Source organism: Triticum urartu, chromosome 3 (genome assembly GCF_003073215.2).
Source record: "Triticum urartu cultivar G1812 chromosome 3, Tu2.1, whole genome shotgun sequence".
NCBI classification, from domain to species: Eukaryota; Viridiplantae; Streptophyta; class Magnoliopsida; order Poales; family Poaceae; genus Triticum; species Triticum urartu.
In genome coordinates this window covers 61,209,940-61,236,064 of record NC_053024.1, presented here as the reverse complement: position 1 = coordinate 61,236,064, position 26,125 = coordinate 61,209,940, and the positions used below count along the sequence as shown (strand labels likewise).

Genomic DNA, 26,125 nt, shown 5'->3' with positions numbered 1-26,125 from the left:
CCATCCTGTTTAATTAGCCATCATATATGTGAAATTATGTCCTGCTATTCTGTTTGGTTAGACAACATAAATGTGAATTATTTCATGCCCTGTTTTCTTCCCTACTATCCATTGCACCTGTCTATCTTACAATGTCTGTACATTCAATTATTTTACTTGTTTATCAGCCATTTCAATTGGAGGGGTGATGGAAGTATTTGTAGGAGTAAAAACACGGTCTTCAGAAAAGATTGTGCTACATGTCGATGCAGATAGAACCACGGTTGTACTTGCCCAAGAATCAGCCCCACCACACATAACTCAGACTCACGCAGATTGTACCCCTACCTAGTTGGACAGAGAACCAGCTACACCCCTTCTAACCCCATCCCCAGCAGATAGTAACCTAGTTCCAGTTGACACAACACCGTCTCCACCACAGAGCACCCAAACATGAGCAGTTAGTAAGTTAACTGCAGTGCCCAAAGCACGAGGACCACCACTTCAAACCCCAAGTCAACGCTTAAAGAAAAAGAAGAATTATTCTCAGGTCAGGTTCCATAGCTATGGTTCATACTACTTTGCTCTTGCATCAATGTATTTATTCGTACCAACTAATTTCAAATTGAAGGATGCAATTGAAACTCCAATAGCACAACAGGTATGTTTTAAACCTGTTTCTTCAACGTGTTTGCTGTTGTAACTTGCTCTATGTTGATTTCAGTTTCAATTGAATAAACAATTATGTTCTCATGCCATGCACATTACAAGTGTTGTTATTGCTGTGTAGTTTCCCACATTTATATTCTGTCTATGTTGCTGTGTCTTAAATAGATATGATTCAAATTGTATCTATCTTGATTTGGCAACATAAACTAGAATGATATAGACCATACAGTGACCATACTACATAGATATATGTTTGTTTCATGATGTTATCCTGTCCACCTTACTACTGGACTGGTTTACCAAAATGAGTTTCATATGCTACATTGTAAACATGTGATGTGTTTGTTTGTTTCTCTTTTAGAACGCGGATAAAATATTGGAGAAGAGTGCCCTGTTATGCAATGGTAAAGGAAGTAATGCAAATAAGGTTCAAGATAGTGAGACATCCCTGTTGGTCTCCAAGAAAGCTGATAAAAACTATATTGAAGACACTAAGACAACCCCAGAGTCCTGTCTTGATGTAGTGTTCGAGTTACTGGCTACTACTGCTGGCACCAGCTCTTCAAACTCGCTGCCTGAATCAGTTCGGCTTCTTGAGTCTCAATTTCAAGTTGAAAGACATCGATCAGATGTTATGCGACAGGAAGCCGAAGGACTAAGGAAGTTCCTGCAGAATTCAGATGCACAGTTTCTGGTGCAACAGCAAGTGCTGGAGGATTTAAGAGCCAAACAAGAGAAAGTTAATAAGCTTGCTAAGCATCTTGCCAGTATTATGTGTACTCAGGATATTGTTTCTTGAGCTCTTCTGAAGTGGTTTCAGTTCTGGACTTGTTTTGCTGCGGTGTTTATTGCACTGGTCGCCAACTTTGACAACCAGTGTATATGATATGCTGCTTTCTTCCCTATATTTGCACTGGTGGCGAACTTTGATGCCTAGTGGATGTAATATGTGTAATAGCCGTGATAGCCTAGCGTAAGTTGCTTGCTTATTTATTTCCTTCTTGTCTTGTTTATTTGTTTGCTTGTAGTCAGTGTAGTTCTTTTTCCGCGGTTTGCTAGTGGCCGCAATAACCTATTTTTTAAAACTAGGCCAGAATAACCATGGGCTACATATTTACTGTAGTTACAATGGGCCTCCTATGGGCCGTAGAAACAATGGGCCTTCTTAGGGCCGTAGAAAGAATGGGCCTTCTATGGGCTGTAGCATCAATGGGCCTTCTACGGGCCGTAGCGTCAATGGCCTTCTACGTGTCGTATGATCGATAGGCCAAACATGGGCCAATAATAGACCGCACTATGGGCCGTAAACGGGCCAGATTTGGAATCGTCCATTCATGGGCCGACAATAACATGTCGTCGTTAATCGGCCATATTTTATGATGTTAAGAAAACGGCCCAACAGAGTAATGGACCGCAAACGGGCCGATCGTAACCGCGGGCTGAATTTGGCCCACAGGCAGAAAAGGCCAATAATAGGCCGTAAGTAACCGAATGCTGGAAATGAGCCCAAGAATAAATGGGCCCTGAGAAGGCGGAAAGATAACATGGGTTGGAAACGGCCCAATGGAATAATGGGCCGTTAATAGGTATAAAGGGGTACATTGTTCATTGTGGGCCAGATTCACCATGGGCCGTTAATGGGCCAAGGGTTACAAATGGCCTCGTATGGGCCAAAAGACATCACGGGCCATACATGGGCTGGAAGTTACAACGGGCTGGAATCATATTGGAAGGCCCAGATGAAGCTACTGGGCTTAATTCGGGTAGGCCGTAACGGGCCGTGAGTTAGCGGGCCATAAATGGGCTATATACGAACATGCCGTTAACAGGCTTTTCATGGGCCGGCTTGTTACCTTTTCACCAAGTCAAACGAGTCGGCCTTTTCACCGGAATGGGCCTCTGTTGGGTTGTGCCACGTGTCGACGTATCATAGGCGCCTCCTCTCCAATGAATGGATGACATCTGTCCCAATGGTGAGCCAACACGTGTTTCCTCTGGTTAATGAGAATTTTACACGTGGAAAATCCTCATTGGTCTGGGCTGTTAGTGGGTTATCGAATCCAAAACCGGACCCGATAGCTTAACGGTGTTCCATTACGGTGGATGGCACGTGTCGGTCACCCTTGATGAAAGTACTTCCATGACGTGCGATTTATCGTCATGGAAGTGGACACTTCCGTGATGATAATTTTGGTAATGTCACGGAACACTTCTACGACAGCACAGGTATGACTATCTTGATTCTGTCATAAATTTGTCATGGATGTACATGCATGACAGAAAACGTGACCTACTTTGACAAACATGTATCATCACGGAAGTATCTTTTTTTGTAGTATTGGGTGTGCGTAGGAATTTTTTTGAAATTACTACGCTCCCCAACACTGGTTCCCCATGGCCCTTACGGATGGCGCGCGCTCGTCGCTCCTGAACCTGCCCGTGGGGTCGATCTCCTCCTGGGGCGAGATGCACGAGAGTTTCGTCACCAACTTCCAGGGCACTCGCGACCCCCCGCCGGCCGCAGGCGACCTGCGGCGCATCAAGCAGCAGCCAAGGGAAACTTTGCTGAAGTACATCCAGCGCTTCAAAAGCGTTCGCCTCAAGATCCCCAAGGTGACGGACGAGGCCATCATCTCCGCGTTCTCCGATGGCGTCCGCGATGTCAAGATGAAGGAGGAGCTCGCCATCCACGAGGAACTATGCACGGTCCTGAAGATGTTCAACATGGCAACCAAGTGCGCAAGGGCTGAGGAAGGGCGCCTTCCCCTCCTCAAGCTCCCAGCTGCCGACCAGGAGGACAAGAAGGCCAAGATCAAGGACGTGAAGCAAAAGAGGGCTGCCATGCTCGCGGCGGAGCCAGAGATGAAGCGCGTCCGTGACCACCCCGAGTCATCCAAAGACAACCGCCCATTCTACGCCTTCCACAACGTATAGAGCGACAACTCCGGCGACTGTCAGGAGCTCAGGGCCATCCGAGATGTGGGTGCTTTAGTCGACGCCCCGAGCGCAACAATCGAGGCTACGAACAAGGAGGAGGACAAAGTGGAGGACGCTGGGACGACCGCTGCCCCCGCTAGGAGTGGCGGGACCGGCCTCGTGAGGACTGCTGGCAGGACCAGCCTCGCGAGGGCGCCTAGAGAGACCAGCCTCGTGAGGACCGCCCCTAGGGCAACGTCGGCCTCCCTCCGGTGCCGCCTCCACCAAGAAGGAACGACGACCATCATCAGGACGAGGGGGCTGGGGGCTTCCAGGAGCCTCGCGTCATCGCCTGCATCTTGGGAGGCGCTCAGGCCCCAGCCTCTCAGCGTATCTTCAAGAAGTTTGCTCGTGAAGTGAACGCGGCCCTTCCCTGGCTCGAGGCCACGCGCCCACTCAGGTGGTCCAAGTGCGTCATCACCTTCAGCTCGTCAGACCATCTCAACTGCGCGGCAACTGCCGGCGCCCTTCCGATGCTCTGCTCACCCATCATTAGCAATGTCCAAGTCACCAAGACTCTCATCGACGGTGGAGCGGGGCTCAATGTCATGTCCATCAAGACGTTCGACCGCCTTCAAGTGCCATACGATTAGTTACATCCTATCAAGCCCTTCTCAGGAGTGACCGACGGCTCCACCACCCCGATAGGGCAGGTCCGCCTTCCTGTCACATTCGGCCAGTGTGACAACTGCCGCACCGAGCTCATCGACTTCGACGTCGCCCACATCCGCCTGTCGTACAACGCCATCCTTGGGTATCTAGACTTGGCCAAGTTTATGGCAGTGACCCATCATGGCTACAACGTCCTCAAGATGTCAGAGAGCGGCGGCATCATCTCGGTCGTCTGTGAGGAAAGGGATGCGGTGTGCTCCCTCGAGAGCGCTTACCAAGCCACAGCGGCCGAAGACCCCGACAACGAAGGCACCCTGTACCCTCCTGAGGCCATCCCCAAGAAGAAGCAGATACTCTACCAAGGGACTCAGGAGAGCGGCGTTTCCAGCGGCACCACCTCAGGACCTGCGCCCACAGATGGGATGCCTCCCTCCCTCGCATAGGAAGGCGCGCCCGGTGCCCTCCTCAGGCTAGGATCGGGGCTCTCTTCTGGAAGGCCTCAGACTTAGCCAACATCATGAGGGAGGCACTCGGACACCATGTGGAGGCGTGCTTCGCTGCACGTTTCCCTCAAGAGGGCACAAGGCGTGGAGCGTCCAGTGCTTAGGAGTTCATCACCAAGGCGACCCAGGAGCTTCAAGAGGCAAGGACCATACATGGCGACCGCCGCCCACCACCCGGGGCAGCTCCCCATCCTGGCGAGGACGGCAGTCTGCGTGTTTGCGTCGACATTCCAGGGCTCAATAGGGCCGCATCTCAGGAACTTTTCTGGCCTTCGCGCATTGGATGATGTGAGGGTCCACCCCCACAGCTATGTCTGCATGCCATTCGGCCTGCCGAACGCGGCTGTCACCTTCCAGCGCAACTTGCGAAGCATTCTGACGGCTCAAGAGGCTAGCCATCACGCTGTCCTGGTGGGGATGGCGACAGTTCTTCAGGAGCCACCTGGGCCTACGGAGCCTCCTGAGGCTCAGGACACTGGCGGCTCGTGAGGAGCAACTTCTCCAGCATGCATCATCAACCACTCCAACATCACTCCTGCTACGGTATCAAGTGACTCTTTCTAGTTCATTCAGTTGGGGGCGCCCTTTGGGCAGCATTATCCCCAATTCGCACGGGCCTGTCCCTGCGACGTGTATCCTTTTGCATCTTTAGCTTACTCTGTTGGGGCGCCCCTCGGGCTGCATTATCCCCAGCCGCTCGGGTCCGTCCCAGTGGCATGTATCGTTCTTGCATCTATCTGAACTAGCTTGCCTCCTTGCATGATTTACCTTATGATCGTTACCTACTTACATGTTGCCCCTCGCGGCCACCCGCATTGCTGACCGACCTCCTGCTCATCCCGCAACGGGGGCTACACATGTTGGCACGGTGCTTGTGCTCAGGTCTGTCCCTGCAATGCTGACAAACCTGAGCGGTCGAGCTCTGGCTTGCGGCACGCCCCGCACACGTCACCTCACCAGGCCCTCAGTGCCTTCATCTTCTTGCGGAACGACCAGCGGTAGACCAGCAAACACGGTTGCAATCTGTATTCCTCCTTCGGGCTAACCTGCAGGAATCTCCGGAGGCTAACAACGGGCGGCGCCGCAGGCTCCTTCTTTTTTCACGCAATTCGCTTGTGCGTTAAAGGGGGCTCCTGAGCATCGCATCTCAGGAGCTCCTACTGACTCTCCAGCCCTCACCTCCTGGCCTTGACCACAGCATCGCGACCTGGCATACCAGCGGCGGCTGAGATCGCTCGAGGGTCGGGACTCGAGGACGCAGAGCACCTAGAAGAGCGTGAAAAAGGGAGGAAGGCCAGTGCGGGCTTAACCCGGCCATACCACCACCGCTAATGCACGAATCGGACGCTGCACACGGAAACCGCCTCAGGCTTGATAAGATAAGTCGCTCATTCAAGTCAGTGCGACACGTGACTTAGGATTTCCGGCTCCTGCAGCCTTGCTCCGGCAATGCCACCTTCCTTTTCTACCTTTAGGAAGCCGCTTGCACGCCAAGGGGGGCCTCTTGAGTATCACGCCTCAAGAGCTCTTACCGGACCTTGGGCCACTCACCTCCTGGACTTGACCACGGCATCGCAACCTGGCATACCAGCGACGGCTGAAGCCTGCCTGGGGACTAGGACCTGTCGGCATAGAGCATTAAGCTACCACGAGGACGAATAGGGGGACAATGCTGAAGCAAGACATGCGATCGCGAATTTCATAATAGGAATAACATTTGATGCAAAAGTACTACAGATCATTTACACACACCCACGGGGTTCACCTCAATTCCTCGTAGGGAACAAAAGAAGAAGGTTTCCAGGAGCCATATCTACGCGGCGACGCCATCATCAACAGTGGGCCACGGGAAGCCGACGCCAATCCCATCCAGATCAACAACGGCGATGAACGGACGTCGCTGCCGCGCTCCGAGCGCGGTGAGAGCTCAGGGGCACGTAGCTGTCGTCGCTTGTCTCCGGAGTCTCGTCAGGCTCGGGAGAGTCGCTCGACTCCCGGGCGCTGTCACTGCTGCTAGAGGAGCTGTCGGCAGGGCCAAGGGTGGGCACAGCGCCAGCCCCCGCGCCGTCCAGGCGACCCCCTCCAGGGCAGCACTCCAGGAAACGGCCTTCCTCATCAAAGACCTTGAAGGACATCGTGGAGGCGCCGTCGTACTCGAAGTGGATGGCGAGGGCCCCCTCCGTGCGGCAAGCGTGGGCGACCTCACCCCATCCATGGGTCATGAAGATCTTGCCCGGAGAGACGACCTCAACCTCTGCTCCCGTCGCCGGGGTGCCACACTCGGCGTGCCGCAGCCACAGCTCAAGTGGCCCCCTCGGCGGAACCTCTTTAGTGAAGAACTACTGGAATCTGATCCACGTCCACGGGGGCATTGCTGCCCACACCACGAATTCGCGCGAGGATCCCTCGGCGTGAGTTTGTGGGCTGGCGGTGCGGGCCACCACAGCTCGGCCACCGCGGCCGTGGCGCGAGCGGCACGGGTCGTCGCCTCCTCCTTCGGAGCCCTCTGCCTGGGCGTACAAGGGCAGCGGGTAGCCAGGGGGAGGTCGTTCGTACCAAGGCCTCGTCACCTCCTGCCTCACGATGACGTCGCGGGGGCGGGACAACCTCTTCTTCGGTGGAAGTGGCCCCTACTCCTCGCGGGGGGTCTTTCCCTTCTCAACGGTGGAGAACCTCCTTATCGGCGCCATCGGTATCGCAGCAAGATGGCGAAGTGAGAGGGAAGGAGAAGAAGCAGACGGAGTAGAGGAAGAGATGAGCGATGGGGGCTCCGTCCCTCTCCTCATTTATAGCCAGAAGGAGGCCAACCGCCGGCCTCCACGATCACAAATAATGATGGTTTTCTTCTGCATGCAGCAGGGTCTCATCAAGTCGAATGGTTGCCGAGGCAGCGTGGGGAAGCGAAGACGCCCACGTCCCGTCAATCGCCACGCGTCAATCAAGGTTGCAGGCTGTTGGGGCCTGCGGCGCTCCGCACTTGCCCTTTGGCTTCGCCTCGAAGCCAAGTCCGAGCACGCCTTGGGCCCGGGGGCTACTGTCGGCGTCCTGGGAACGGGGGTACCCAGACTTGCCTGCCTACGGCCCATGGCGTGGCTCCACCAACGACCTGGTACGGCCCATCTTCAGCAGCAACCACTCAAGACCCTCGCAAGGGGCCAAACCTCGCGAGGCGGACGAAACCAAGACCTCCTCCGGGGTGGCCTCACTGGACTGGCTTCCGAGGAGCGGAGATATTTATGCAAGGGGCACCTCGCGAGGTCCACGTGACGCGAGCCATGACGACCAAGGCCAGGCGGGCGCCAGCGGGCGCAAAGTACCAGTTTCCTCTTTGGTACTAAAGAGGCAAGCGCAGGCGAGGAGTCGCGAGGCATCAGGCAAAGGTTTCCATATCGGTGCAACGAGACCAAGACCAGTAGGACGGCAGGACGGAGGTCACCGTGGAGCCCACGGCGGCGTCACCACCAAAGCCTTTGGCAGGCAAAGACCACCTTTTGTCAAGATAGCGTGTACTAGTTTTCTCCCTTCAAACTTGGCCGTTGTGAGATCCCTTCCCGTCTAACATTTGGGAAGAGGGCCAAGGCCTCTATAAATAGGACTAGCCACCACCATAGGAGGCAACTGATCTTGGATTGGATCCACTCCACCAAGGCCATCCCACCAGCTCACCGAGCTCTAGAACACCTCTCCTCAGGAGGTTGTTCTTACCTTGTACTGTTCATCCTCGGCCTACAAGGCAATCCACCACCCCACACCGGAGTAGGGTATTACACCACAACGGTGGCCCGAACCAGTATAAACCCCCGTGTCTCTTGTTCTTGGGTTTGTTGAGTTAGGCCTAGGGATCGTTGTGCGAGCAAGCTAAGAAGAGAGAGAGATCTTCGTGCGCACCCCAGTGTTCGAACCTCAAGGGTTTGCCGGAACCCAGAATCCGACAACCATCGCCCATGTTGCCGCCCAAGCCAAGCAGGAGGAGGCGCTTGCCACTCCACACTTCATGCAAGCCTACGCGGAGGCCCGTGCCACCCATCACCACGCTAGTGCAAAGGAGGAGGAGCCACATGTCGCCCGTCACTTTTCCCGAGCCGAGTACGATAAGTGCAAGTTCCGTGATGCTCTCGGTCGGGCGGAGCAGAAGAAGGCAGACACTAGGAGAACCGCCACGATGCCCGCTTCTATGCCACAGAGGAAGCCGTGTGCTTCTGCCAGGGTATCATCTACTAGTCTAGTTTGTCAATTTGTATGGCTAATATCATGTTGAACCTCTAGTGTTTTTGAGTAACAGTTTTGCTAACTTGGTTATGTCTCAGCCAATATTATTCAATTGATCTTGCCTGAAGATCTGTGCAAAATTTTTCTTTTTCTTTTTCATTTTCCTTCTTATATACTATGAGACTTGGCCAAGTCTGAGTCGACACCCTATGAGTAATTCTAGATTCACGGGTTTTAAAGAGTTTATAGAATGATGTTAATTGGACTTTTCTGATTGGATTAGGGAGGGTGGAGGCCCAACACCTTGAAAAATCATGGGCGAAGAGTTAACAATAATCCTAGACGTACATAGCTTTACGGGGTTGATACGGGCGAGACAGGTTGTGATTTGTCAATAATCTCTCCGTCCTGAATTTCAAGTGGGGGCCCATCCCCCAACTGATAGTACACCTCCAAATCACCTCCCCTGTAATCTCCTGTAGAAAAAGCCCCGTAGCATTACTGAAGAGTTAACTGGTGTGGAAGGGAGTCCGTAAAAGTCCGTTGTTTTCTGTTGATGTAGGATTAACGAGTGTGTTTTTTAGCTATGTCAAACATCTAGTTTACGATGAAGTTGTCTTTTAGGGGGAAATTGAGTGCTAGCGTTGGATGACCGGTTTTAGGGACTGCTGCTGAGCTCGATCGGTGCAATTTCCATTCATGAGATCAATGTGTTCCTGACTTCGTGTGCCATGATTCCCCATCACTTTCTCACGTGCATGCCTTCCTTTTCCCTCGTGCACACATGATTCCCCATGGTTGATCCAGAGGTAAAGCGAATCCTATCATCATCAACACAATATCAGCAAAAGCCTCAAGACACGCGCACACACCGTGGGTTAACCGACCGGCTGATGTTTCTAATACTCCTACACACACAACAAAAGCCATCTTTATCGAGCTTTTTACCTCCAAAAGCCACAATGGCGCACGCTCTCTTTCCTTTCCTCAAACACCTTTCGTGCTACTAAGCTCGGACCATCCAACATGAGGGAGACCATGAGTCCATGACATTCCTCATCGGCGTCCCCGTGCCAGCCATGCCAGTGGCGATGGATCGCATGCTCCTCCTCGTAATCTTCCTCCTCCTCTTGTCGACTTGCACGACGACGATCGTGTCCGCGGGAACCGGCGACGACGCGGGGGCGCTCCTCCGCTTCAAGGCGTCCGTCCGAAAGGACCCTAGGGGCGTGCTCTCGTCTTGGCAATGGCAGCAGCGGCAGCAGCAAGGGTCGCCCGGCGGTGGTGGTAGTGGTAATGGCACGTGGTGCAGGTGGTACGGGGTGACGTGCGACGGCGAGGGCCGGGTGGAGCGGCTCGACCTCGCCGGCTGCGGCCTCTCCGGGCGCGCTTCGTTTGCAGCGCTCGCTTCCATAGACACGCTGCGCCACCTCAACCTCTCCGGCAACGCCCAGCTCCGCGCCGACGCCGCTGGGGACATTCACGTGCTCCCCCGCGCGCTACGGACGCTCGACCTGTCTGACGGCGGCCTCGCCGGCAGTCTCCCCGCCGACATGCAGCTGGCGTACTACTACCCCAACCTCACCGACGTCCGCCTCGCACGGAACAACCTCACCGGCGCTCTCCCTCTTAATCTAATGTCTCCGCCGAGCACGATCCAGGTGTTCGACGTCGCCGGGAACAACATGTCCGGGGACGTCTCCGGCGCGTCGTTCCCCGACACGCTCGTCCTGCTCGACCTCTCCGCCAACCGCTTCACCGGCACGATCCCGCCGTCCTTCTCTGGCTGCGCCGGCCTCAAGACGCTCAACGTATCCTACAACGCCCTCGCCGGCGCGATCCCGGAGTCGATCGGCGACGTCGCTGGCCTCGAGGTGCTCGACGTCTCGGGGAACCGCCTCACCGGCGCCATCCCACGCAGCCTCGCCGCGTGCTCGTCGCTGCGGATCCTCAGAGTCTCGAGCAACAACATCTCCGGCTCTATCCCGGAGTCCCTGTCGTCGTGCCGCGCGCTCCAGCTGCTCGACGCGGCCAACAACAACATCTCCGGCGCGATCCCGGCCGCGGTGCTCGGGAACCTCACCAAGTTGGAGATCCTGCTTCTCAGCAACAACTTCATCTCGGGATCGCTCCCGAGCACCATCTCTGCCTGCAACAGCCTCAGGGTCGCCGACTTCAGCAGCAACAAGATCGCCGGCGCGCTGCCCGCCGAGCTCTGCACGCCCGGCGCGGCGCTGGAGGAGCTCCGGATGCCGGACAACCTCCTCACCGGCGCGATCCCTCCCGGGCTGGCCAACTGCTCGCGCCTGCGGGTGATCGACTTCAGCATCAACTACCTGCGCGGCGCCATCCCGCCGGAGCTCGGCATGCTCCGTGCCCTGGAGCAGCTCGTGACGTGGCTCAACCAGCTAGAAGGCCAGATCCCCGCGGAGCTCGGGCAATGCCGGAGCCTCCGCACGCTCATCCTCAACAACAACTTCATCGGCGGCGACATCCCCGTCGAGCTCTTCAACTGCACCGGCCTCGAGTGGATCTCGCTCACGAGCAACCGGATCAGCGGCACGATCAGGCCGGAGTTCGGCCGGCTGTCCCGGCTCGCCGTGCTGCAGCTGGCGAACAATAGCCTCGTGGGCGACATCCCCAAGGAGCTCGGCAACTGCAGCAGCCTGATGTGGCTGGACCTCAACAGCAACAGGCTCACCGGCGTGATCCCGCACCGCCTCGGCCGGCAGCTCGGGGCGACGCCGCTGAGCGGCATCCTGTCCGGCAACACGCTGGCGTTCGTCCGCAACGCTGGGAACGCGTGCAAGGGCGTGGGTGGGCTGCTGGAGTTCGCCGGCATCCGGCCGGAGCGGCTGCTGCAGGTGCCCACCCTCAGGAGCTGCGACTTCACGCGGCTCTACTCCGGCGCGGCGGTGAGCGGGTGGACGCGGTACCAGACGCTGGAGTACCTGGACCTCTCGTACAACAGCCTCGTCGGCGCCATCCCGGAGGAGCTGGGTGACATGGTGCTGCTCCAGGTGCTCGACCTGGCGAGGAACAACCTCAGCGGCGAGATCCCGGCGTCGCTCGGTCGCCTCCACGACCTCGGCGTGTTCGACGTGTCGCACAACCGGCTGCAGGGCAGCATCCCGGACTCCTTCTCCAACCTCTCCTTCCTCGTGCAGATCGACGTCTCCGACAACGACCTCGCAGGCGAGATCCCGCAGCGCGGGCAGCTCAGCACGCTGCCGGCGAGCCAGTACGCCGACAACCCTGGCCTCTGCGGCATGCCGCTGGTGCCGTGCAGCGACCGGCTGCCGAGGGCGAGCGTCGCGGCCTCCTCCGGCGCTGCAGCTGAAAGTACAAACGCCAGGTGGCCTCTGCCGAGGGCGGCGTGGGCGAACGCCGTGCTCCTGGCCGTGATGGTCACCGCCGGGCTGGCGTGCGCAGTGTCGATCTGGGCGGTGGCGGTGCGCGTGCGGCGGCGGGAGGTGCGGGAGGCGCGGATGCTGAGCAGCCTGCAGGACGGGACGCGGACGGCGACGACGTGGAAGCTGGGCAAGGCGGAGAAGGAGGCGCTGAGCATCAACGTGGCCACCTTCCAGCGGCAGCTCCGGAAGCTCACCTTCACGCAGCTGATCGAGGCCACCAACGGCTTCTCGGCGGCCAGCCTGATCGGCTCCGGCGGGTTCGGCGAGGTGTTCAAGGCGACGCTCAAGGACGGCTCCACGGTCGCCATCAAGAAGCTGATCCCGCTGAGCCACCAGGGCGACCGCGAGTTCATGGCGGAGATGGAGACGCTGGGCAAGATCAAGCACCGGAACCTCGTGCCCCTGCTCGGCTACTGCAAGATCGGCGAGGAGCGGCTCCTCGTCTACGAGTACATGACCCACGGCAGCCTGGAGGACATGCTCCACCTCCCGGCCGACGGCGCGCCGGCGCTGACGTGGGAGAAGAGGAAGACGGTGGCGCGCGGGGCGGCCAAGGGGCTCTGCTTCCTGCACCACAACTGCATCCCGCACATCATCCACCGCGACATGAAGTCCAGCAACGTGCTCCTCGACGGCATGATGGAGGCCCGCGTCGCCGACTTCGGCATGGCCAGGCTCATCAGCGCGCTCGACACGCACCTCAGCGTCAGCACCCTCGCTGGGACCCCCGGGTACGTGCCGCCGGAGTACTACCAGAGCTTCCGGTGCACCGCCAAGGGCGACGTCTACTCCCTCGGCGTGGTGCTGCTGGAGCTGCTCACCGGGCGGCGGCCCACCGACAAGGAGGACTTCGGGGACACCAACCTCGTCGGCTGGGTCAAGATGAAGGTCAGGGAGGGCGCCGGCAAGGAGGTCGTGGACCCGGAGCTCGTCGCGGCCGCGGCCGGCGACGACGAGACGGAGATGATGAGGTTCCTGGAGATGGCGCTGCAGTGCGTGGACGACTTCCCGTCGAAGAGGCCCAACATGCTGCACGTGGTCGCCGTGCTCAGAGAGATCGACGCGCCGTCGTCGCAGCCTCCATTACCGGCGGCAGGCGCGTGCAATGGGCATGGCCACGACGCGTAGCGACGAGGCCTCCATGGTTTTTTGTGTTGTAATTGCTGCTTGTATGTGTTGCAGTATGGTGTATACAATTGTTGTACGTACGTAGCGTTTTGCCTTGTGTTGGACTAATAATAAAGCAGTGTGTTGCTGTTGCATATAGACACCTGTTGCGTCATGTTTTGTCCCCTGAATTCTGAAGAAAAACCCAAACCTTTGCAAGACAAATTTTAATCGGTTGCTACACATTTCTGTGTCATTTTGATCCTTGTGGTTGATAATGTGCTTAATGAAGTGACAATGGCAGATGTCAGATGGGTGACACGCCCCACTCCCGGGTAATAGGAAGCAGTGTTTTGTTGTAGCCTGACTAGGACGCCGCAGCTCGCTGTCGCTTGCAGTGCCATCTCCGTCTCCGACGAGGTCTTGGCTTGGCCTCGCTGGGTCGACGCTCGTTGCTACCGCTCCTCACATTGTCCCTGCCTTTGGTCTCGTCAAAAATCGACTGAGCAGTTAAAAAAAATCAGGTATCCTTGTGGGTTTTTTTTGAGCATCAGTACAGACACAAGCACTCATATACACGCGCATGCACTCCTCCCATTGAAAGCGCATCGCCGGAAATCCTGAAATAAATCCAGGAATAATGCAAGTACCAAGATTTGAACCCTGGTGAGTTGGGGATACCACTATCCACCTAACCAACTCAATCACAGGTTGATTCGCAGGTATCCTTGTGGTTTGCTTCCAATAGTTTGAGACTAGTTGCCCTCAGTCAGGGGTAAGAGGGTCAGAGTGAAGCCAAGGAATGATGGCTAAAAAGGCTTGACGACAGGTCACAAGCTAAATAAAGTCAATTTTTGATGCGGATGATGATGATATGAACAACTCGAATAAGAAAATGTAAACTAGCACCTACTGACAGAGATCAAAAGCACACTTTCAATCGATGGTAATGATGCTGCCACTTGTGCTGCCTCCATGGTAATTTCATCACAATGAACGGGGACACCTCACAGCAACCAAGAGCCAAGGCACTTGGTACATATTCATAATGATCAGGTCAATGTTAAACAATAGAAGGTATGAGAAGCACTATCTTCAGTACTGTACTAGGTTAGCAGGAACTGGATTATCTACAGGGAGCATGTTTTGTTCATCCATGAAACTTCGATATGTCTTTAAATGATAAACTGTTTTATTATGTCTACAATGCGGGTTAATCGCTATTATCCACTGAAGCAATGCAATTGGCCCTCCAGTCTGGTAACAAGTATTTTCTTTTTTTAAACTGCTAACATGTTTGTTAACCACGAGATTGTCTGATGAATGCTCTCAAACCTGTCCACAAAATGTCAGCAACGGGTACTTCTGAAAGAAAAAAAAACAGTGTTTTTTTTGGAGAATTGCAGAGAATGACTAGCATTAGGTAAACCTCAACCTCACATAGAAGGCGCCAACAGGACCCAAAAATTCAACAACACCACAAACTCTACTATAATTTTTAAAAACTTTTGACATGCCAAGCCAGGAACAGAACAGAGCAGCATACATGTTTAAGTAACAGACGCCAAGGGCCAGGTATACGGAACACATAACATATATGCACATATATAATGGCCCAAGGGGCTCCAGGAGTTCCCAGTGCCGGAGAAGATGATGGACCAGCCTCAAACAAGTCCCTGCCGGAAGCTGCTAGCTCAAGGTAGCAGGCGACTGTCTGCTGTCAAATTGGCATGTGACTGAACATGTATATATAATAATAGCATTACGAGTTGAAACAGGTTCACTGCACAGTCCATTCTACAACTGTTTTGTAAACATGGAGCAATAATGGTGTCGGTAAAGGTTTAATGATCTTTTGTTAAATCATGAGGAGTTCAAACCTCAAAGTGCCAATGAGACGGAACTTTGCTGAATTTGAGAAGTTCCAGAGTTGCCAAATGAAAGAAATCTGCACTGGGCAGAAACTTACACACTAGAACTAAACCATCAAAAGAACTAGCAATTCAAAGCATCACCAAAGGCGATACTGCAGAGCACAAACTGATATACACCCAGTGATGAAATCCAGATGGTTACAACGCAAACATGTCATGAACACTAATGGACTTGTTAACGAACCATTCATTAGTTGTTCTCATAATGTTTTCGGACACAAGTAGTGTTGTGACAAGCCATCCACCTCAAATGTAGAATTGTAACACGCCACTCACCAAAACTGTGTTAGTAACAGTATCTAAACATAGTGAAATGTCATATAAGCTTTTCTAGCTATGGTATCCAGGAAGCTTCAAACTGGCCACAAAATATTAAACATTGGAATCGACCTCAGTCAGAGCCCACATCAACACCCCTTTTGGATAAGAATTCCTTAGCCTCCATAATATCCTGCATAGTAGGCCGAGCACAAATAATTACAGACGGGAACAAAGCAAAACTGTAATTATACAGAAAACTTAAAAGTTTAAAAATTAGGTGGCTTGGTTTTCTTTGTGGTGGCCATTATGAAAAGCCATACAATCATACACATAAGGCACAAAGAAACTTATGGTTCCTTCTGCATAATACCTTGAATCTCATTATGCCAGCAGAAAACCAAAAGAAAAGAATGTATAATATACAATGCACAAGTGTATATTAAGCTGAAAATACCTAGGATGTATATTCTAGCGATTATTAGTTCTCAACATGGCAATGAGACTGCATAGACAAAAAAAACTGAGAATTATGCTACTAGGACTACATCCTCTACCTGTTGTAGTAGTATGGCTTCTTGAGGACAGGTGGGAAAGAACATCAGCCCGTACCCAACCATAAAAGGCACGTTCCCGCATGAGCCGCACTACCTATATACTTGTGGAAGCTGACAACACAAGATCCAGCGAGTTCAATCGAAGCAGGGTGTCTGGGCGTGGTCGATGGCATCCGCAGGTGTAATGTGAGGATGTCGAGGTTTAAGGAGCGCAGCCCAGACGGCCGAGATCGCCGCCAGCACCGTGATGATCTTGAATATGTGCTTCATCTAGGAAATGTAGCGTTTGTCTGCCATCAACCAAAAAAGCAAATTAAAGCCTAAAATGCACTGATGCGGATAGGCTGCTACCATGTTTAAACCAAAACATTTGCTCATCTGAAAAAAAAATCAAACTACAATCTGTAAACATTTGCTCCTACAAGCATTATCAAAAACACCTATCAACTAAAATCCTTTCACATGTAAACTTGAGCATGCACTGCCAAAACCATGCAGCAAGTACTCCTTAAGAAATAATCATCATTATATTCTCACAATATGCCATCTACAGCAAGTACTCATCCAATACAGAAATCAGGGAGAAAATTGAACAAATAGAGGATGCAAGAGGAAGGAGGGAGGGAGGGAGGGAGGATGAGGGAAGAAGGAGGAAGGAGCGGTGGCTACCTGCCTATACTGGTCGCCGGTAGCTCCGGGCGGCGGCGTTGCCGGGCGGGAGCGGCTGCTCCAGGGAGGGAGGCGCTGCTGTGCTCCTGTACCGGAGGCGGGGCAGCGGAGGCTTCGGCCGCCGCAGCGGAGGGCCGGCAGTAGTGGCGGCGGGCCGGCGGCGGCTAGGAACCCTAGGGACGTCCTCACTCCTGGTGTGTGTTTTTATGGCGGGAGCCGATTTTCTCCTCTTGGATCGACGGACTGTAATGTACTTAGTGGGAAAAATTGCTAAGAGCAAATTCAACAGATGATGTAAAATACTGCATCACAAAATTATAATTTGACTAAAATTTACATCACTAAAAAATACTCCCTCCGTTTCAAAATATTTGTCTTTTCAGAGATTTCAAATGGATTACCACGTACGGATGTATATATAGACATATTTTAGAACACTCATTTTGCTCCGTATGTAGTCATTTGTTGAAATCTCTAGAAAGACAAATATTTATAAATGGAGGGAGTAGATTTTACATTACCAAAAACCTCCAACTCCAACAAATGATGTAATTTACATCACCAAAAAATCTTCGCCGGTGATCCGGGTTGTTTCCCTCTCGGCGATGAAGCTTATCCCCCATCGTCTCACTGACTGACCTTGACCCTCGAGAAAGTTAATCAAAAAATAGAGAAGACGAGTTCTTTCTTTCAAAAAGTAGGTTTTTATGATCCGATAAAAAATCAAACTTGTTTGACTTTACGTCACCATAAAGTGGTGGCGGCAGAGTTGGTGCGGTTTGGCGGCGGCAGGCGCGCGGCACAAAGGTTGCTGGTTGCGCACGACAGTGAGGGCTGAGCGCATTTTGCTCAAGCGTCCCAAGTGATGCAAATTTGTAATTTTGAGTAAAAAAATTGCATCTACATCATCTGTTTAAGCAGCATTTTTATGCCTTGGAAATGTAAAATTCTAATATTTTTACATCTACATCATCTAATGGAGATGCTCTAATGTACAGTCATTCATTATGCTCAATTTTTAAAATTCTCAATGTTCTCCTTTTTTTCTGAATTGTATACCTCAAATTTGCAAAACCCAACTGATTGAAAGAAAATAAACCGGTTTAATGCAGGACTGCCATGGTTCCCGAAAAGTGGAATTATAGCACCTGATATCTTTGCTTAAACCGTCAAAACAAATTTAGCACAGAATGGGGAAAAAAGGATAACAAAATGCCGTATCATCTTACAATAATCTGCAAAGGGAAATTCTGTTACACTGCTGGAAAACATCAAAACCTTTAGGAGAAGAAAAGAAAAACATCAAAACCAATAGAACGATTTTACAACAGATCAGCGGCCCATCTTCATGTAGTTTGATGTTAAATATACTAACTCCGTTGACTATGACTGAGGAAGCTCCAACAAAGCACTTCCTGTGCGTTTTTCCTGGGTGACCCACTTGATCTCCCACAAATGTATTATTTTGGCCAATGGATGCCTTTTTTTAGCTGAAAACCAATCATTGCATTGAAGGCAAGGACATGATGATAAAGTTCGTTTCAAGTCAATTACACCTGCACAAATATAGAATGTGAGCAGTAATGAGGAAGATATTATCAATATAAATAAAATAGCACATGGAACTGGTTAGAGCAAAAACCAGCTAATTTGGCAGACTTTAAAAGGAAGCAATTCGATATAGCGACCACCATGAAGTCAATAGAAGAAAGTGTTTACCTTGAACATTTCACCGAAAAGTCCTTCCAGAGGATTCTGTTGCCGTACGCCATAAAATTTTGCAGCTATTTCATCCAATAACTGCAAAGCGTAACCATACCGTCATGAGGTCTATTTCGGTTTGCATTCCTTATTTTTGTAAGAACAGGTGGTCTCCAACATTAAGCAACAACACGACATGGGTTTTTTCACCCTTTTTTATTAACAAGTGGTCCTTTGTGAGCAATTCATCGGTTTGCATTCCTTATTTTTGTAAGAACAGGTGGTCTCACATTAAGCAACAACACGACATGGGGTTTTTCACCCATTTTTATTAACAAGTGGTCCTTTGTGAGCAATTCATCGGTTGTTCCAGCATGGAAAGCTTTGGTAAACAAGGCCAAAAGTTTGTGGAGATATGTTATGTTGATTACACTGTCTCACAGCGAGTTTTCCTCGAAATTAGTTCTAAAAACGTCATATGGCATTCACATTGATGTTTCGTAACAATATATTTATCGTTATTTTTGATAACAGACTCTCGTTATTAGAGGTGGAGCCTTACATACATTTTCGTTAGACGTGGGGGCCCTCCCTCCCATACGCGTTCGCATCTGTACTTGCGCTGTACTTTTGTCGAAGTGTCCTAAAAAAGAGGGTAAGCATCTCTTTCAAGCCTGTAAACAACATCTAGTTAGTAATGCCCATAAGGCCATAACAAAAGAAAAGAATGATAAAATAGCTTGTTATTTCATGTATAAGATAGGAAAAGAAAGTTGATCTTGATTTACATATGGTTACAAATCAAGAACGTGAGAAACTGTTAAAATATGATATCAGTCATTTCTGACATGGGCATTTGAATATATTGGTAAGACAGGAGCATTCGTAATACCTACAGAAAGTAATTTTATCTTTCTAGTGATAGAACTATAAAAACACGTGTAGCTGACGTCTGAGAACTATCATGCAAACTGCAGCGTTATTTCACAAAATCTGCATGCGGTGTATGAGAACATCGTGGAACAAATATGCAGACGTGGAAAGGACACCCGAAATACAATGCAAGCCAGAAAAATATGAGAGACTCACGTTTGAAGAAGATACTTGATAAACTCAATTAAAGCTGTTTTTGGAAGTTCCATGTCAGCAGATTTTAGCTGCTCCTTCATCCCATCCATAAGTAAATTTGCGTCTCTGAGATTCCCTAGTGATAGATACCTTTAAGAAAGAACAACATATTAGAAAACCCGACATCTCCATCCCCAAAATCCCAGTAAAATTCTATCCCAACAATGAGACGACATTTACTTTACAGTGTTAAAGTGCATTCTCACTCAAAATCCCAGTAAAATTCTATCCCAACAATGAGACGACATTTACTTTACAGTGTTAAAGTGTTCTTCTGTATGCATTTCAGTGTGATCACATAGAGGATATTGTGTTGAGGCAGTATATCATATTGCACGCGTCCCTAGCACACTGCTAACTGACGTGTATCTATCGTTGTAAATGAAACAAACACTACACAATTCCTTCACATCGGTTTCTACAGTGCGAAGTGCACCCCTTTTCAATGGTATCAGACTTTCCTCTCATACAACTTACAGGGGATGATCTCTCATGTCATGACTTTGGGTCATGGTAAAGAGAAAGATTATCTTGTAGGCAAACTGAAGATATTACTAGCTTGGTATTTGTATTGAACTATAGATTCGTTGACACTTTTTTGGAAGGGACGTTACAAATTGCTTGGGCGAGACCCATCTATATAATGGGCTGCTGCATCCCGTTTTTCAATTACAAGCAAACATTAAACTAAACCTCTCTCACACATCTCCATCTACCAACCGCTATCTCAACCGATTCACCCTTCCTCTTGTTCCATCTACCAATTGCTTCTCCTCTATCCCAACTATCCTACCCTACATTAGTCCTTAGCACATAACATCTCCAGAGCAAACAAGAAAGAAAGGAATAAAATCTTACATTAGGACACTGCGTGCAATTGCAGTATCATCTTCACCAGGGTAGCACTGTACAGAATGGAAGAAAAAAGATCAATATGATTCTATATCACACAATGATTCTATATCACACAATGTCAAGAGCATATATGAATCCACTTAACACCTAACAAAAGTTGGGCATGAATAATGAACACGGATCCAACCCACAAACAAATTGGGGTATAAGACAGTGATTTAACAAGCTTGTGCTTGTGTTCTGTTTCCATATTTTCATATTTTGACGAAAGATGACCTACAACCCATACATTAGTAAAGCCACTGTACAAAGCAAATTGTTGTGGAGAACATGGATTTACTAATCATATCGAGCAATTGCTAACTATACTAAGCAGCATTAAGGAAACCATCAGTTTTTCAATCCTCAGTCTGATTTTCAAACCGATTCTCCAAAACTGTTTAATTTGGATCCTATATCCTTCTATGTCATGTAAATCCCATTTGTTGGTTTGGTTGCTTTAACCTCCGTTTCACGCTTAGATGGACGCCAGCATGGAAACCAGCAAGCAGGTAAAACATTAAGGGCCAGTTCTTTTGGTGCCTTTTTTGGGCTTCTAGAATAAGCTGCCCCCTACCCAACTTATTCTAGAAGGCCAACCAAAAATATATTTTTAGAAGCCTTTAGTCAAGTCTTAATTAATAGGCTTCTAAAAAAATAAATTTGGTTGGGCTTCTAGAATAAGCTGGTTAGGGGGCAGCTTATACCAGCTTATTCTAGAAGCCAGCAACAGAACTGGCCCTAAAAAAGTTGTGCGGTTACAACATCTCTCTAACAGATTCACTTGTATTTCTCCTTCCCAGCAATCTAAACAGAGGGGGGATGACCTTGGAGACCGACAGATGGGTCCCCACACACATGGCATCCATGTGAACAGCAATGAAATGAACTATTTCAACAGTCAAAAGAACATGTAAAACGAACCAGGGGATATATTCATGGTGTTGGAAAAAGAGGATTCAAGTTAAACGGTTTTGGAGAATGTCATGGATAAAAAACTCAGGCGATAGCTTGAAAGTGACCTTATTGTACAGAAGAAGTAATAAAATTACTATGTTTGTGAAAGACGTTGGAAATATTTTGGTAGGGTATAAACTTTTGCTATCTCTCAAAGAAACAAATATATATCATTCAAACAGAATTCACTAATTACCAAGCATCATTTGTAATACCTACTGTTTAGAACAACAATTACCTTGCCCATAAAGTTTACCAGCATAGAAGCAAATTTTTTAGGATCGTTACCGCGCACAAAATGACTTGATACTTTAGTCATGTCCTGCAGTCAAGGTCACTCCAGGTTAAACTGTAAGCATAATTACCAAAGTAGTAAAAATAGTAACAGCATCAATGACAAATAAAAATCATAGCTCTACAATGCTCTTTCACTTGCCTTCTACTCCCTCCATTCCTAAATATAAGTCTTTTTAGATATTTCAACAAGTGACTACATACGGAGCAAAATGAGTGAATGTACACTCTAAAATATGTCTACATACATCCGTATGTTGTAGTCTATTTGAAATGTCTAAAAAGACTTATATTTAGGAACGGAGGGAGTAGATATAATTTACTGCATGCATGCCATCCTACAATTTGGAGATAGCCTTGCACCATCTAGGACTAGAGGAACATACATCATCTAAGAGCAAATAAATGGCCTAGTGAAGAGGATTAATACGATCTTTCCTAGGCATGACTTGGTTGACATGCAAATTCCTCAAATGTTGCGATTCAAGAATGTAGAGAGCAGAAGATATTCACAGTAAGACACAGAATCATGGACAGTACCGTTTCTGGAGATTCGGAATAAATGTATTCGCCCAACATAACATGCAGATCAGGAGATCCGTTTCTTGATGTCCCAAACTCCGCAGACCACCTTAATAACAGGATGATACATTATTAGTGCATAACAGCCAGAAAAGGGAGAAGAAAAACACCTCCTCTGGTAACAGAGTAAACAAAATAAATATGTCTCATGGCAATCGGCATCCAGAGTTTGGGGACACACTGAGAAGAAATCGAAAGGAACCAGATGTTCAGAACGATGCATGTTCCTATCATGTTAAGCCCATTAGTCACTAATGCTCAAAACCAGAATTCATAACTGCAGGTCAAGTTATTTGTACTGTTCAACAATTTGATGTATTAGACTACCGGATATATTTCCACTGAAAAACACTACTGGTTTGGATGAAGTTCGATGGTTGGAAGGACAGCACTTGTGATTTACTTGGATTTATTGAAATCGATATACCTTACCTGAGAGCTGCTCTTAGAAATGATGAACAACCTTCAGAACGCACTTTTGCAGCAGAAATAGCTTCGGATAATTTCTGCCCATCATCGTCATAATCATCTCCAAGGAAATGGGGCATATTTATCCTGGGGAACGCCTCGTATATCTTTCTGACACGATCTGTAGTTGATGCAATAGAGTTATACAATCACTGAAGTGACATCTAATGCCCAAATTTACAACATGACAGCATTTAAAAAATACAAAAGAAAAAGAGAGAGAATGGTTCACAAGGCTGATTTAGTAGAGACACAAAAAGGAAGAAATATTATTTTCTGAATGCAAACTAGTGACACTATTGACGCGATAGGAGGATTACAAAAGATGCACTGCAAATATGTCCCAAAAATCAAATGTAAAACAATAAGCTTACCAAAAGTTTCTTCATTATAAGGACATTGCCCTTTGACAAGAGTGTCCACGAACAGCACAGCGAGTTCAGCACCGCAAGTTATCTGAAATTGGTAACCACTAGACTAAAGCCGAGCTCTTTGACCAATAAGAAAGAAAAGAAATAATTGAAGTAGTACATTAGTTAATTTAAATATTTTATAGACTACAAGTACAACATACTAGAACAGTAACCTAGCACCCCCCCACCCCCCCACCCCCCCACCCCCCCCTCCCACACAAACAGCACAGCAACCACCACAGCTCAGCACAGGCCGAGAACATCCGACAGCCAATAAAGATAATAAGAAAGGCTTGTCTGTGCGTATAGAAGGGGGGGGGGGGGGGGAGACTATGATTGGTCCCTCATGGCTCTACCCTATTACTACAGAGAAATGCTATGGAGGGAGAAAATCCATGCCTTAAAATAACCAAGACAGCTTTCAGGTTGTTTTTTGCTCAATTGTACAGCCTCTGGATTTGAGAAGGGAATGTGTGCAGTTGGGTAATATCATACAGGAAAAGATGAATTAATAAACATCTTTGGACAACAACTGTTAATTCGGCAGAAGCCAATAAGGCAAAGAGTTAACCTGTCCATGCTTCAACTGGATTGTAGCTCCTGACTGAAGGATGTCCAAGCCTTCCGAATACCTTTGACAAGTAATGTATCTGAATGTAATGACCAAAAAATAAGTCAAAACAGCGACTTGATGTTTGGTCCTTGATCAACAGACACAAGCACGAAATTGCTTTTGTTAATTTTTAACACAATATGTATCCTGAAGCTACAGTTATGTGATTACTCTGTGGAATACTCATTTTGCACTCAGCCTAAAACATACATGCACATTCTGTGTGAATAACTATGGCCATTGTCATCTCGAACATAACTCTAGTATTCATATTAGGATTATATCCACATGCAAAGATCCTGGTCATTGACTTAATTTTATTTTCTTCAAGTAAGTATGTCCTGGCATGAGCTTATTTTAAGATGTTGCATCTGTTGCCAGTCTGCCATAGTTACACACAAACTAAGCACAACAATGATGTCTCACACTGAACGCACATAGTTAATCCAATGATGTCTCACACTGAACTCATATAGTTGATCTTATTAAAATAACGCGAAAAGGTAATGGTTGGTTTCTGTTGGAATATGTTAATATGGTTGAAACTTTAAATAGTGAACGGCTGAAGGCCTGAAGGGAGCCAGCTACCGCTGCTTCCGTTAAATTGAATACCTTGCACTGGTAGATTTGTACATTTGTTGGGCCTCGTAGTAACTTCCCCCTTCCACCATCTTCTCAAACCTTTCGATTGTCTGAAAAACACAACGCATGATTACGAAACTGATGAGAAACTATCCAACAAGCCGGCCCTATGCAGCCAAGCGATTCCACCGAACTAATTTCACCCTCTCGCGCAACCGATAAATTGAGCACGGATCGCTGCTTGAACCCTAATTCGAACAAATTATACAACGGGAGGCAGCTCCTCCACGGCGCGGGTGCGGCGCCGCAAACCGAGATCCAATTCGCGAATCGCTCAACACGCCCGCACGCTATCGTCCCAATGCGCGCACGCACACACAGACGCAGGCGCGCGCGAGTGCGGGCGGAAGCAGAGGGGGGGGCGGGGAACGGGGAGGCGGGGCGGGGGGATCCCTCACCTTCTGGGGAGGCGGCAGGTCGCGGCGCGAGGCCGACCTCATGTTGAGGCTCATGGACCGAGACATGGCTCTCCGGCGAGCGCGGCGGCGTCGGCGGTGATCGGAATCGCGGCGTCCGCTGCGCGAATTCGCCTCGGAGACGAGCTGGGCCTCCGGCGTTGGAACAGAACAGGGGATTTTTGGGCGGGTGGGCGGGCGCTTATCGTGCTGGCGCGAATCTTAAAGCGCTTCTTCTCCGTGTTGCGCTCCCGTTTGGTCTTCGAACCACATCCGGAATTAACTCGTTTCTCTGGGTTATTGTACTTCTCCGTTTTACATGTGCCGAATTCTGGGAAAGGAGGGAAAAAAAACTTAGTGATGCCTAGGAAGGTAGAATAAAGGTGATCATGTGTGACCCTCACGCGCATATAAGGCTGCAAAAAGCGAGGCTCATTTGTCGTTTGAGATCGAATTTGGGTTCGACTTGAGATCAGGTCGAAAAAAGAGTTGAATATGAGCATTTTATGTACCTTGATCTAGAAACGAGCTGATCTTTAGTTAACACTGGCACGCTCGATTTTAACTTGAAGCTTGATATAAATATAATTATATTAAATAATCATGATACATATTAACAGAAAATATGATCATTGTGTGATTTTCTCTCTTTTATCTACTAGTGAGCATGGATGCTTACTTAAGCATGAAGAAAATTTAGGGCATGCTACGTGGCCAGCCGTGTGTTCAATATCATGTTATATTTGACAAAAGTTTAAGTGATTTTCTTCTTTTGCTAAATCATCCACGAATTCTTGCTATTAAATATTAGTGTATTAAATATTTGTCTCCAATTGGGAGAGAATAAGTCAAACTACGTTGAAATAGTTTATATTATAATTGTTTTGATTGGATGATATTTATAGTGGTTTCTTTTCTCGTGTTGTGGCCTATCTTGTTTAAAAATTTGACTTATATTATTAAAAGAATCTTTTTATTTAGCTCGGAACTAGCTCAAGATCGTTATAAGCAAAGCATAAGTGATTTTCTACAACTCGACCTTGAGATTCACTTCATTTGAGCTTGCTCAAATTTTAGTATACGTTAAGCTGAGCCTAGTTCAACTCACTCAAACTCGACATGTTTGTAGCCTTACACAATTTAGGGTGTGTT

General features: G+C 49.1%; 3 protein-coding genes and 1 long non-coding RNA gene across 4 annotated transcripts; 1 reads left to right on the top strand and 3 right to left on the bottom strand.

The window, feature by feature from the left end:
- Window positions 1-9,867: 9,867 nt before the first annotated feature.
- LOC125542860 (brassinosteroid LRR receptor kinase BRL2) lies at window positions 9,868-13,623 on the top strand. Its single transcript, XM_048706086.1, has one exon. It carries the CDS (start codon window positions 9,995-9,997, stop codon window positions 13,487-13,489), a length of 3,495 nt encoding a protein of 1,164 aa, XP_048562043.1. The 5' UTR covers window positions 9,868-9,994; the 3' UTR covers window positions 13,490-13,623.
- A 1,946-nt stretch (window positions 13,624-15,569) lies between these two features.
- Window positions 15,570-17,125, bottom strand: LOC125542861 (dolichol-phosphate mannose synthase subunit 3). The gene is given in 3 exon segments (XM_048706087.1): window positions 15,570-15,853; window positions 16,218-16,507; window positions 16,887-17,125. Coding segments are annotated over 2 exon segments (330 nt in total). The 5' UTR covers window positions 16,488-16,507; window positions 16,887-17,125; the 3' UTR covers window positions 15,570-15,793.
- Window positions 17,126-18,015: 890 nt separating this feature from the next.
- Window positions 18,016-19,008, bottom strand: LOC125542859. Its single transcript, XR_007298147.1, has 2 exons — window positions 18,606-19,008; window positions 18,016-18,442 (listed from the first exon to the last, which is right to left on the bottom strand). It is a non-coding gene; the product is annotated as an uncharacterized LOC125542859 (long non-coding RNA).
- Window positions 19,009-19,178: 170 nt separating this feature from the next.
- On the bottom strand, window positions 19,179-25,183 carry LOC125542858 (protein GET4). Its single transcript, XM_048706085.1, has 10 exons — window positions 24,977-25,183; window positions 24,549-24,628; window positions 23,895-23,973; window positions 23,285-23,366; window positions 22,875-23,031; window positions 22,401-22,491; window positions 21,805-21,888; window positions 20,574-20,620; window positions 19,677-19,805; window positions 19,179-19,261 (listed from the first exon to the last, which is right to left on the bottom strand). Exons 1-10 carry the CDS (start codon window positions 25,040-25,042, stop codon window positions 19,231-19,233), a joined length of 846 nt encoding a protein of 281 aa, XP_048562042.1. The 5' UTR covers window positions 25,043-25,183; the 3' UTR covers window positions 19,179-19,230.
- Between the last annotated feature and the right edge of the window lie 942 nt (window positions 25,184-26,125).

Coding starts and splice junctions, on each gene's coding strand:
- LOC125542860 (XM_048706086.1), top strand. CDS start 9,995: ATGACATTCCTCATCGGCGTCCCCGTGCCAGCCATGCCAGTGGCGATG.
- LOC125542858 (XM_048706085.1), bottom strand. CDS start 25,042: ATGTCTCGGTCCATGAGCCTCAACATGAGGTCGGCCTCGCGCCGCGAC. Junction 23,032..23,284: donor TTATAATGAAGAAACTTTTG/GTAAGCTTATTG, acceptor CATCAACTACAG/ATCGTGTCAGAAAGATATAC. Junction 21,889..22,400: donor ATTCCGAATCTCCAGAAACG/GTACTGTCCATG, acceptor CCTTGACTGCAG/GACATGACTAAAGTATCAAG.